Below are 13,736 nucleotides of genomic sequence, written 5' to 3'. Positions count from 1 at the left end.
GAATATAAAGTATCTATGACAAAAGACAACCTGCACCTCTCTTACCAGAGGTCAATGGGAGTAGGCAGAATACAGCAAAGGAGGCTCTCCTCAGGGCTTCTGGTCTTAATAAAGGAACTCCCCAAACTAAGCGTGTACTGAAAGCAGGCAGTTCTCGATACAGGCTAACCTGTGGGAAACATGAAGACTAACCTGACGAAATCTTCAGGAAGCAGGTCAGGACTAACACCCAGGGAGTCAAGCACATCGTTTCGTATCTGGAGCAACAACTCAGAATCTTCCCCAAAGGTATCAGAACTAGGATCTCTTCCTTTATCTGTGCGGAACTTCAGGAGCACTGGAAAGACAAAAAAGGCAGGTTAGAAACAGGTCTTTTCATAACAAATGCTTACAGATGCTGAGAACGAAAACACAGAAAATGGTACATTAATTAAAATGTGGGCCAAGTAAGGGGCGCCTGGCTGGCTGAGTCGGAAGAACGTGCAACTTTTGATCTCAGGCCCCACGTGGGGTACAGAGATTACTTAAATAAATACAACTTTATTTTGTTAAATTAAAAAACAATTTTTTTAAAATTTGTATCTTTGAGAGAGATAAATACAGAGTACGAGTGGGGGAGGGACACAGAAAGAGGGAGACAGAATCCGAAGCAGGCTCCAACTCTGAGCTGTCAGCACAGAGCCCGACGTGGGGGTTGAACTCATGGACTGCAAGTTCATGACCCGAGCTGAAGTCGGACGCTTAACTGACTGAGCCACCCAGGTGCCCCTGTTAATATATTTTAAAAATGTTTTTTATTATTTATTTTGAGAGAGAGTGCAAGTAGGGGAGGGGCACAGAGAGGGAAGAGAGAGAATCCCAAGCAGGTTCTTTCTGCATTGTCACCGGAGAGCCTGATGCGGGGCTCGACTTTCCAATCGTGACCTGAGCTGAAATCAAGTCAGACGCTTAGCCAACTGAGCCACCCAGGCTCCCCTAAATAAAACTTACAAAAAAAAAAAAAAAAAAAAAAGTGGGCCAAGTGAAAGGTAACATACTCTTAATTTATTCACAAACATAGCCAGAAAGGCAATCGATAATTTTAAAAATGACTAAAATTACTGTGACGGGTGCCACAATAAGGTAACAGAGGATCCGACGTCCTCGGTAGGGTGGCATCGGTTAAGGCCTCTCTGAGGGAGCAGTTACTGAGTCGAGTGTATGTGAGTCTGGGGGGCGGGGAAGCAGGGGAGAAGCTTCAAGCAGAGGGAAAAGACCCTATTATGCCCCAGAAGACAGGTCAGGGGTGGGAGGCATCATTCAAGGCATCAGTTCAAAGGGCTGCTTCGACCAGAAAGGCCAGCCAAATGCTCAGACTCATCAGACAGCCAGGTCATTACAAACAAAACCTCCCTCGTGTGTCAACCTCCAGAACGAAGGTTTAATTTCGCTTGTGAAGCAGAGGAAAGGTTCAGATGACGGCAGCAAATCAGAGCTCCTGCATAACGGGACCCTAACGAGGTTTGAATTTTTAACCCCAACAAAAAGACACAGGAAGGAGCCTAAGACTGATCAAAGTACCGGCACCCTCTCCTGCCACCGCACCTCGTCCGCGATGTTCACCGCACACAGGGTGGATGGTGTTCTCGTCCCCCGTGCGCTTCCTGAGGCCGGCCTATGGCCAGCCCGGGGCCTCATCCCTGGGGCAACGCCCCTCCCGCATCACCCCAGCTGCTTCAGAGTGGGGGTGGAGACATGCGGACCCTGGGGCGCTGGGATAGCAACCCACACCTGGAGGGGGCTTCGCAGTTACCAAGGCGCTTCCCTTGGGGCGCCCGGGGGGCTCAGTCGGTTGAGCGCTGCATTTCAGCCCAGGTTCCATTTCAGCCCAGGTCATCATCCTGCGGTTCAGGAGCTGCAGCTCCCCAAGGGGCTCTGCGTTGACAGTGTGAAGCCTGCTTGGGATTCCCTCTCCCTCCTTCTCTGCCCCTCCCCTGCTCGTTCTCTCAAAATAGATAAACTTAAAAAAAAAAAAGTGCTTTCAAGTCTCATGGGGATTTGCGGACCGAAAAAGTGAACTCCGTCAACAAATTATACTTTCCGTCAGTACAACAGGCGGATTCCCTAAAAATTAAGGTGGATTGAAAACTGACACAATTACTTCGAGGCTCTGTAAAAATTCAAGTATTTGGAAGCCACCCCAGACTAAGGAATCAGCCCTACTTGTTTTCTGAAGACTCAACTCACAAACCGTCTCAGTGACGAGCAGCCTGGCTTGACAACCAGCAAGATGGCCAAGCACAGGCTGTGGCCCGGAGGCTGAGGAGGCTGAGGCCCTGAGGCTGCACCTATGGAGGGGTGGGGGGTGGGGGGGCGAGGACTCAGGAACCACAACCGATGGCCCCCACGAAGCCCGAGGGAAGTTCCTAAGTGGGTTGTTGTGAAGTGCTCCAAACCATGAGGCCCAGGTAAAAGAAAGACCCGACCTGCCCTGGGCTGAGTTTTTCTCAGAGACAGGCTCCCGGTCCAAATTTCTCTGGCAACCTTCACACTCCCAGGACGGGGCTCTGCAAGTCGGGAACTCTGAAGAATGGACTCCAGAGTATCTGTTTTGAATATCGTTCCTTTCCTCTCTTCCAACAGCAGAGCTCCTAGAACCTTCCATTCTACCTGAGCACTTGGCAGCGGACTCCGAGCTGCTGACAACGTGGATGCTGGCTAGCACTGTCCTGCCATCACCTAAGCCTCACTTCGAACTCGGCAGATGTGCTGCTGGAATTCCAATTTGGAGAAAATAAATGCAGTTGCAGAATAAGCATTTGGGGGCAGGGTGGAGAAGGTGGCAGGAGCGGCCGTTAAATCCCTGTTTAGCGCAAGCCTCTTTTTCAACAATGTCCTGTGAAGATAAAGGAACGTGGGAATTTGCTAGTGTGGCCAAAACGAGGCTACTCTGAGCGGACTGTATCGAATGTCATCATCATTCCCATCGATCACTCCCGAGAGGACACGAGGACAGACCCAGAATGAGTTACCAGTGTTGCCTGAGCAGTGACAGAGGCAATGGCAAGCGTGGGCCGCTCAAACTGCCCAATCCAAGGCCCTGTGGCAACTGTGTGGAAACTGAGGGAGGCTGCTTGATTTCCAGCCGTCAGGGCGGTGGGCAGCAGGAGCCCCACGCTGGCCGCCTCCAATGCCCCTCACTTCTGTGTCACTGGGACAGAAGCACCAACTGTCATGAGGGATGGGGAGAAGAGAATTTTTTCAGCCCCACCGCAAAACTTTTCATCTTCTGGTTAGACAATACAGCTCCTGGAACAAAGTTCACACCATTCTGATAACTACAGCACAAACAGTGCCTACAAGTGCCAAACACTACTACTCTAAACATTTTACGTGCGTTACCACTCCTCCACAATGACCTGGGGAGGTAGGTAGGACCGATTAAGCTCCCCACTTTATTGATAAAGAAACTGAAGCTCAAAGAGATTAAGTGGCTTGTTCAACACAACTGCCAATAATAAGCAGTGGAGCAGAAATACCAATTAAGGTCTGGCTTCCTAATCTGTGTTTCTTAACCCTAATCGAATCCAGAAGAAATGGCCAGAAAATCAGGAACACAACCCCAAGGGTTCCAAGTGGTCTGGCTCTTCGCCCCAACCTCAGGAGGACTCCCACATTTGACCACTTTTTTGTGAGATGCACTTTCCAGATGGGTCCTGCCCTCTCCTCTCCCAATTGGTCCATTAATTCTAAGTTCTTAATTCAATGGGTGAGAAGCAGAGGCAGAGGCCACAAGTAACCATGCCCGTTAATCTTCGGAGTGTAAGACTAGCTTCATCTCAGGAAGAGGGAAGATGTGGCACAAAGAGAGCAAAGGCAGCCAGCAGCTGGCCCCGCTGTTTCTCTGGGCCCCTTGCCCGGTCCTGGTGCAGGCCGCCTGGCCAAGGGCCGGCAGGCCGGCACCGTCCAGATACCTCACTGACCACATCTGAAGTCCTCTCAGGGCCTCTGGGAAGGGGGCCAGTCCGTCCAGCCACTTACTTGCAGCAAAGCAAACAGAAGCTGTATTTTTCACTCTTTTTCAAATGTCAGCGCTCCAGTCAGCAGGCGTGGAGGGGGACGGGGAGAAGCCCATGTCCTGGGCAGAGAGCAGCCCCAGAACTGACCCTGTCCCCTAACAAGCTCTTGCTCATTAAATTCTCTCTTTGTTCTGCTTTTGACCCCTCCCAAATAGCCAGCCAACCAGCCAGCCACACACACACACACACACACACACACACACACACACACACACACACACACAAAGTTGACTCTGCATTTCTGAAGAGCACCTCCTCACCAGTTTCCAGATTATAAAACTGTTCCATTAAGATCAAATATTGTCGGGGATGGAGAGCTGCTCTGCCAAAAGATGACTCATCGAATCATATCAAAACACTGCACAAAATTAGAGTTCCAAACTTGATTAACTTCCTCTGAACCTTTTAATTAACTCAGGTTGTTAAAGTCTGGGGGAATGACATTCATCGCTACAGATGATAGGCCAGTGTCTCTGCCCAAGTTTAGGACTTGCCTGTGTAAGGGAAAAAGGCAAACTTCAAAAAGGAGAAACCAAGAACCTTTTCGTATGTTAAAAGAAAATTATGTACATGTGAATATACTGCTCTTCTGTAAAAAGAAATTGACACTCAAACTCACATTTAATCTGAATCAGAACATCAGATTCATGTTACAACAGAAATTTGGAAAGCAGAATTATTAATCACTGTATTTCTTTCTGCAAATTCCTTACTACATTTAAATGGTTGATTATATTTAGCATAATCACTAAGGCCAACGAAAAAAAACAACACTTTTATAGGGGAAAAAAGTGAAGTCAATGTTGCAAATTAGCCCCAACCCAATTGCTGTCCCCCCAAAACAGCTCAATTGAGAAGGGGGAAAAGCCATATCTACACAAAAACCTCATCTGCCTGACACCTAAAGCTTCTCTGTACCAGACGCCCTTGACCCATCTCCCCAACCTCCCACAGACCCGTTCTCAAGCTGGCTCACCCAGTGGAGACTCATCATCTCTAGGAATGGCCTGGAAATCAGCTCAAGAAAAGGAAAAGCTATCCTCCTAACCTATAGTCTATCTTTTAAGGCAAAACACTACATCTCCTGTTTGGTCAATTGCTCTTTCAATAAATACATACCAAGGATACTAATAACTAGTATTATTGTGATCATTTCACAGCGTATACCAATATCAAATCATTATGTTGTAATGTAAAATAGAATATTACAGGTCAAGTACACCTCCATAAAAACAAACAAATATGTGTCTGGGTGGCTCTGTCAGTAAGCGTCCGACTTTTGATTTTGGCTCAGGTCGTGATCTCACGAACCATGATCTCACCCTTCTTGCGATCGAGCCCCGTGTGGGGCTCCAGACTGACAGTGAAGAGCCTACTTGGGATACTCTCTTTCCCTTTCTCTCTGCCCCTCCTGTGCTCATGTTCTCTCTCTCTCAAAATAAATAAATAAACATTAAAAACAAAAAAAAAAGAAAAAAAAACCCCAAAGGTGGGAACCAGAAAAGGTGCTCTGAGAGAGCACTCTTAGATAGAATGGGGTGGTCTCACTGGGCAGAACCATCTCGTCCTGACCGGCCACCAGGCCCAAACACTGACCCTGGGCACGTTCTCACCCTTGGCACATCCACGTGCTGCTCTTCAGAGCCTGAGGAGCTTTGAAATTGGCAGACGGCAGCAGTGACGACCACAGCTTTGGGGCCAGGCTGCCTGGGTTGGATCCCGATTTTTCCACTCACTGTGACCTTGTGCAAGTGACAACACCCAAGTTGCTCTGTAAAATGGGAATCCTAAGTGCACTTCCCTTACGGGGTTTAAGAAGTGAAGTTAATACCCTGAGAGCAGCCAGGACAGCACAGGGAGCAGCGTAAGCACTGGGTAAATGACACTACTCTGGAACGGCGGCTCTTCCGCGGTCTCCGTAAACCCAGCTTGCACGTCCCCAGAGAAACTGACACACTTCACGCTGAAATCTCCCACTTAACTCTTATTACCATCGCTAATTCAGCTGTCAGCTCTGGAGACTAGAGAGACTCGGCTCTGAACAATCCTGATACTCTCCACACCCTACACTCTTTCCTCCGATGCTTGGACCTCAGTAGGGCATTTTACAGGCGTCTATAAATTCACTTGTGCAAGGACTGACCTGTCTCCTCTCCTGGATTTTTGTGCTTGTGGGACAGAAACCATATCTGCTTTGTTCACTATTCTCTACTTAATGCCCAGCACAGGGCACGCCCCACGGTGGGCACTGAGAAAATATCTGCTCTGTGGGAAGCCTCAATGTTTGGCCAAGGAAGAAAAAGTCACACAGAGGAGGGCTCACAACAACTGACACAAGGTCCTCACACATCCTAACTAACCAGGCCTGCTTTTCTACTAACAGAATTTAACAGAGTTTTCAAGATAGCCAGGATGGATCTGTTCCTTACCATGTCATTTACAAACACAGTAGATCTGGAAGGTCCAGCAAGAAACAAAAAAAGATACACAGTGCACCACGTGTGCCCTCAAGAGGGAAACAAGATGAAGTCTGGCTTTCAAGGCCATAGCTGAGGGTTAAAGGTGCAGAAAAGCCAGCCAATGGGCATGAAGCTCAAAGGAGGGGGACAGAGCTGGATTGGAGAAGGCAGGGACATTTCACTGGGAGTTTGGCCCTCTCAAACTCTTTCCTACCTTTGGAGGCACCTGGTCATCTGCTCAGCTCAGTTCCACAAGACTTACCTTACCCCCCCCCCCACCACACACACATTTTTTAAAGTTTATTTATTTTGAGAGAGGGAGAGAGCAAGTAAGCAGGGAAGGGGCAGAGAGAGGGAGGGAGGGAAGGAGAATTCCAAGTAGACTCTGCACTGTCAGGGCAGAGCCCAAGGGAGGGCCAGAACTCACAAACCATGAGATCACGACTTGAGCCCAAGTCAGACACTTAACTGACTAAGCCACCCAGGCGCCCCCCCTTCCCCCTTCTTTTACCCCACTCTTTAACGCAGAAACTTATAAGTAGGTATTTGCATGCATTCATTCATTCATTTTTCATCCACAAACATTTCCTGAGCACCTGCACTCCACGCCCACACCCTGTGCTGAGCTGTGCTGGAGGCCCAGAAGGGACCCAGACAGCCCCAGGCCCTGCAATCCAGAGGGCATGCTCATAAGCCCTGAATGTCACCACTGCCACAGAGTGCTTCGATCTTGCTCTCCAGAGAGGCTCCCCGCTGGAGCGGCCTCAGGCTTGCTCTGAAATGCCCCTCCAGAGCTCCAAGTCCTAGCCACCATTCACCAGAGAAACCCGGTGTAGGACCTCATCACGTATCAGCTCAAAACAGAAAAGAAAGTTGCCTGTTATTTACGTCTCACTTTCTTCTGAAAAGCATCTGAAGTAGCTGCGTGGAAGCTGTTGGTGGGGGGAAGGAAAGGAGAGTGCTACTTCTCAGAAATGACCTGAAAACAAGATGACATGTTTTGCCTACCAAATTAAAGGCCAAGGTTACTCAACCTAAGCAAGAAGGCAGAGGGCACTGCTCTGTCACTCAGAGCTCTGGTGGGCGTGTACATGCTCAGTAAACCGTGAGAAAATGTGGTTCACAGGATCTTTATGAAGGGTCGTGACCCTTGGCCAGTGACTGAATTATGTATAAATGGTCACTGCTACGTTATTTATACCGCTGAAAATCTGGAAATAACCTCACGTTAGGTGACAGGATGGTTACATAAAACATATGTTGAGAGGTTGGAATAGTATTCAACTATTAAAATTATGTTTAAGCAGGTTTTAGTCACATGGGTTTTACAACATTTAGGTTTAAAACAAGTCCTACAGGAGCACTGGTTGGCTTGACCAAGTGGTCAGTGGAGTGTGTGACTCTTGACCTCGGGGTTGTGAGTTCGAGCCCCACGCTGGGTGTGGAGATTACTTAAAAATAAAATCTTAAAAAAAAATTGTTTTAATGTTTATTTGTTTTTGAGAGAGACAGAGAGACAGGGTGACAGCAGGGGAGGGGCAGACAGAGAGAGAGGGGGACACAGAACCTGAAGCAGCTGTCAGCACAGAGCCCGACACAGGACTCGAACCCACGAACCGTGAGATCATAACCCGAGCTGAAGTCGGACACTTAACTGACTGAGGCACCCGGGCACCCCAAAAACACAATCTTAAAAAAAAAAAAAGAAAAAAGAAAAAAAGTTCTCGGGTGCCTGGGTGGTTCAGTTGGTTAAGCATCCAACTCAGGTCATGATCTCTCAGTTCATGAGTTTGAGCCCCAAGTCAGGCTCTGTGCTGATGGTGTGGAGCCTGCTTGGGATTCTCTCTCTCCTTCCCTCTCTGCCCCTCACACACTCGCCGTCTCTCTCTCAAAATAAAATAAGTCCTATTATAGCCTATATTCAAAATGCACTCCACCACGTGGAGATAAAATAGAATGAGGCAGGTACAACTATCACCACTCTGCTCTAGAGGTGGGAAACGGAAGCTTAGAGGCTCAGAGTCACAATGGACTCAAAGGTCACCACCACACACACTCAGAACCTCAATGTTACACTGCCTTCCTGGGAATAGAGACAAGGTAGGAAAAACGCTAGTCAGCAAGAAAAAAAGCACTTCCAATGGATTTGGCTCCCCACCCCAGAGCCCACCAGTTTAGAATAATGCAAACCACTCACTCAGTCAAACTCCGGTCCAGCCAAATATTCTAGTTCTCCTTTAAAAAATGTCAAGTGATTCCTGAGCTAGAATCTCACCTTTGAAAGTAGAACAGTATGCAAAGACTGTAACTCATAAAAAGAGAAGGACAAAGAAATTCTCAAATCCAGAGGCAAATTATGCGGAGGGCGAGGAGAGAGACCCACAGCCCCCCGCCGCAAGGCCCCTTCTCTATCAGCTTTGCCAACCTCAGCCTCCACCCACAGAGGGGTTCTGACAGGGCCCTCTGCATTCACACTCACCCTGCCTGGTCACAAGCAGCAGGGAGACAGGGCCTTTTCTCTAGCCCAGCACTTGAGTGGCACATGACCTTGACTCTGGGCATCTGCTGCTCTCTGCCAACCGCTCTTACCGAGGGAAGATGGCACAGGACATTCCCGTGACCGTTGTCTGACAGTCAGAGAAAAGATGGGAGGCGCCAGACAAGAACTGCAGCTGGGCCGGGGGCCCGAGACGAGCGCAAGCACAGGCTGATGTCGGGGGTGGGGGAGACGCCGGGGCCGCAGAGCAGACAACCAGGCAGGTCTCACCGACAATGCTGCCCATTATTACGGTCTGCTCTTAGGGGCCTCGGGTTCCCATCTGCCAAGTGGAATAAGGAAATGTCACAGGGCTTTTGAGAAGTTCAGATTTTTAAAACAGACATAATGCCATTATTAGTAATGCTAATATAGTCGACCCTTGAACAACACAGGGGTTTAGGGGCATTTGGCTCTCCAAAAACTTCACTACGAATAGCCTACTGTTGACTAGAAGCCTTACAAACAATATAAACAATAGTATTTCATGGTATGTGTGTTATATACTGTGTTCTTACTATAAAGCAAGACAAAATAAAATATTAAGAAAATCACGGAGAAGAGAAGAGAAAACCCATTTTACGCTACCGCCCTGTATTCATCGAGAAAAACTTCACGTGTAAGTGTACCCACACATTTTAAATCTGTGTTGTTCAAGGGTCCCTTGTAATGAAAATCTGACTGCGGGGGGCAATGCTTGAACACTTACTAGGTTTGGTGACCCTGGACAAATGACTTAGCCTATCTAAGACTCAATACCCTCATATGAAAGTGGATGATCATAGTAAGACATGCTCTCACAAGGGCATTATGAAGATTTAACGCGATTTTGACACAGGTGAAACACTTACTTAATCAACAATTACGAATGCACAATATATGCCGGGCCTTCATTTAATCCTTGCGACCCAATGAGGCAGACTTAGGGTTCTACCCGTTTGTCAGACTGAAGAGTGGAGCAGGTGCCTCACCAGGGTGGGTTTTCTCGCCAGACTACCTGCTGCCGGCTGGAAGGTGCCAGACCACACTTACGGGTCACCTCTGCCCTTCCCCTCACCTCTCTTCTCTCACATGGCACTGCCTTCCTTTCTGAATGACTGTGGTCTGTGTTCTCTACCACTGATAAGGCAGTGGCACCAAAAAACCCAAACAACAACAACAAAAAAACCCCACTGCTTTTCTTCTTTCACCCTTCCTACAAATTATTTTTAAACATCTGCGGTCATGACAGCAGCAAATCAACAAGCACTCAAGTGTTGGCCCCGTTATCGGAACTCATTTCCCTGTGGCTGTCTCCTCCTCAGTAGTTCTTGTCATTGATGGACACCAAAACACCCACTGGGGAATGCCAGGCCCAAACAGCGATGGCTGCCTCTGACCCGGTTCGCAAAGGTTGTTAAGTTCTAAAATAAGAAGTTCCTTCTGGGGTGCCTGGGTGGCTCAGTCAGTTGAGCGTTCAACTTTGGCTCAGGTCATGATCACATGGTTCATGAGTTTGAGCCCCGCGTCAGACTCACTGCTGTCCGTGTGGAGCCTGCTTCAGATCCTCTGTCCCCTTTGCTCTTTGCCCCTCCCCTGCTCACGCACACACACTCTTTTTCTCAAAAATTAAAAAAAAAAAAAAAAAAAGAGAGAGAGAGAGAGAGAACTGATCACCAAATCAAGCTGAGGTCTAGAGACCAAGACAATTACATATCATTACATATCATAAAAGCAGACAGATAAGTAAGGAGTGTGGTGGGGGCAGGGAAAACTAAAGCAGGAGGGATCAAAGAAATAAAAGTTTTCTGAAGTCTACAATAGTTGACAAATCATCAAGACACCTTGCAACAGAATCCATACAGAGATGAAGAATGAGGTATAAGATACTAGAAAGTTCTAGAGGCACCCAGCTAGCTCAGTTGGTGAAGCATGTGCCCACACTGGGCATAGAGGTTACTAAAAAATAAAAAAAAGAAAGAAAAGAAAAAGCTCTAGAAGAATACACAATGAATGGCGGTTTCCTCTGAGGTATCTGAATATTCTGATATGTTTCACCTTTACAATTTAAAAAAGGAGAAAACAGAACTATTTCAAAGGCTCAAGGATACAAGATCGTCAGGAGTATAAAGTTATCAAACTTTCCTCCATTTCTACAGAGGCCACTAAGTGAAGGAACTGACGTCAGGCCAGGAAATACCTAGCAGGGCTGGGACCTGAACTTCTTCCTTCAGATCAACGCTGGAGACTTCAATGCTTAAGTGACTGAGAAGATTCTACTGGTGGAGAAAGGAAATGTGAACTCCAAACTTGGACTGGCTAGATTCACAAACCAAGATTAGCCACCTTAGAAAAGATCCTAAACTCCCTGAGGGAGGTCCTTAACCTTGCCAGCTCCTAGCAGACACAGGAGCTGCTTGCTCCGTGGACATGGGGGGTCCAAGGAGAGTGCAAACACTTCTCAATCCTTTACATGCTTAGGGCACAGTCTTGCAGCCAAGTGTGGGGCTTCCAGGTAATTCTGGTCTGGTGGCATAGTGGGGGAAAGGACAAAGACTATGCAAATTGGCACCATTTAGGTGGCTTTACATGAGCCCAAAGAAATTAATGAAGCCACAGATTAAGAATTAGCAAAATTCTTCAAACTTGGGACAGGTGGCCTCAGCAATCAATTCACATTTACCAAGGCTCTGCATCTGGCCTGTGCAGGACAGTCAAGAGACAAGGGAGCCCACAAGACAGACGTCAAGTCAGCTATGTTGTCAGGAGGGTGGTATGGGATTACTAAGGAAGGAGACGCAACTCAGATAAGGGGAGTTAGGTTCCTGGAGGTAACGCTGGAGCTGGGCGATGAGAGTAAGAGGGAAGGGCTGAAGCAGGATGTTGCAGGCAGAAGGAATGGAAATGTGTGTAGAAATGAAGGGATGACAACATGGGGTGACAGCAAGTAGTTCAGTAAGAATGTAGGGCTCGGGGCACCTGGGTGACTCAGTCGGTTGAGCGTCCGACTCTTGATTTTGGTTCCGGTCATGATCTCTCGGTTCGTTGAGTTCAAGCCTCACATGGGGCTCTGCGCTGACAGTGCAGAACCTGCTTGGGATTCTCTCTCTCCCTCTCTCTCTGCCCTTCCCCCACTCACACTGTCTCTCAAAATAAATAAATAACTTAAAAAAAGAAAAAGAAAAAGAGGCCAGCAGGTCCTAGGTCTAGGATGCCAATCCAGGGAGTTTAAATTGCATCCTGATGGGAAAAAAGATGCATGGAAGGATTTCACTTTTTAGACAGATCAGTCTGGTGACTGGAAATGGATTAGGAGGAGGAACTCTGAAAGCAGAGGCTGGTAAAAGGACTATGCCACGGATGAAGGCTGCTGGCGAGAGACAATCCTATGGGAAAACTCAAGATCATCTCAATAGGAGGGAGGCATCTGGCTGGACTCTGGCATCAGAGTGCTTGTCTGGGGCTTTAGGTGAAAGGAGCCACCAATCAAGCATTTGAACTTGACAAAAGCTCCGCAGAAGAGAATACAGCAAATAGGTTGGAATAAAACTTACAGCTCAATTTGGAGCACTGGTTTCCAACAGATTCATTCTGTGTACACACAGACAGCATGTTGGGACACCTCATCTTTAATCCAGCCCACAACCAACAATGAGGGTCAGTAGGGGGAAATGACTTGCAGAGGCCACCATCTAGATCTATGCCTTTAGCCCCGCCTAGTACTTGTCCTCAGGCTACCATTTGTATTTTTTAATAAGGTCCTGCCCAGCTCCAGACAGAACTTAAAGGCTTGCTTGGAGTGTGAACTGTTTACATGTAAATACACCCCCTGAAGTCTGCCTACCACTCCTGCTTGACAGAGGAGAAATTCTTTTTTGCGGAGCAAAGGCCCATAAATGGAGGCCATCCCAGCCTTGCACAGCATCTCCTGCCTGATTCACCAAGGCTTTGCTGTTCTCACCGGTGATAAGCGGTATTTCTCTCCCAGCAAGGGTCTCTCGGCACCCCTGAAAATCTAGGGCATCTATATGGCTCTTTTCCAGAGGAACTGCACACAGAAAATAACAGATACAGATCTCCCCACCATTTGAAGAGATGATGAGGATGTACTTACTTAAACACGTCATTCTACGGACACAGCACAGATCAAAAAGCCCGTTGCAATGATTACTCATTAGCTATAAAATATTAACATAATTCCAGGTGCTGAGAATTAGTTCTTTTGGAGATTGTTCTCGCTTTTCATTATTTTTAGCTTTTGAAATACTTTTTTGACATACAGAAAAACTAGACAGAATTCCTGTATAACTTCACTAGATTCCCCAAATGTTAACATTCTTCCATGTTTATCAGTATTTCTTTATATCTATACATACTTCTATTTTCCTGAATGATCTGGCATTTAGCCCTAAATACTTCAGAGCGTATTTCCTAAAAACAAGAACATTCTCCGACATCACCACAAAACAATTAGGCAAACTAGGAAATTAACCTTGACAGGATATTATCTAACCTACACATCTTTTTCAAATTTTACCAACTGTCTCACTAATGTCCTTGAGAGCAAAAGGAAAGAAAACTCTCCCGCTTTCCAATCTAATCCAGAATCCTACATTCCATTTAGTTAACCAGGCTCTCTCTTCCCCTTTAATCTGGAACGAGAATTCTTCGGTCCTTAGTGACACCTGGAAGAGTACAAGCCAT

The 13,736-nt window shown here is 47.2% G+C and overlaps 1 protein-coding gene across 3 annotated transcripts in view; it reads right to left on the bottom strand.

The window, feature by feature from the left end:
• Window positions 1–13,736, bottom strand: part of SAE1 (SUMO1 activating enzyme subunit 1) — a 73,200-nt gene that overhangs the window by 15,184 nt on the left and 44,280 nt on the right. For all 3 annotated transcript variants that reach the window (XM_019425887.2, XM_019425888.2, XM_019425889.2), the window contains one exon: window positions 193–337. In XM_019425887.2, the coding sequence (XP_019281432.1) occupies window positions 193–337 (145 nt within the window). The remainder of the gene's footprint in view (window positions 1–192; window positions 338–13,736) is intronic.

Source organism: Panthera pardus, unplaced genomic scaffold (assembly GCF_024362965.1).
Source record: "Panthera pardus isolate Hobbes unplaced genomic scaffold, ASM2436296v1 HiC_scaffold_18, whole genome shotgun sequence".
NCBI lineage: Eukaryota > Metazoa > Chordata > Mammalia > Carnivora > Felidae > Panthera > Panthera pardus.
Note: the sequence above shows the minus strand (reverse complement) of the source record. Positions and strands in the feature narration are given on the sequence as shown.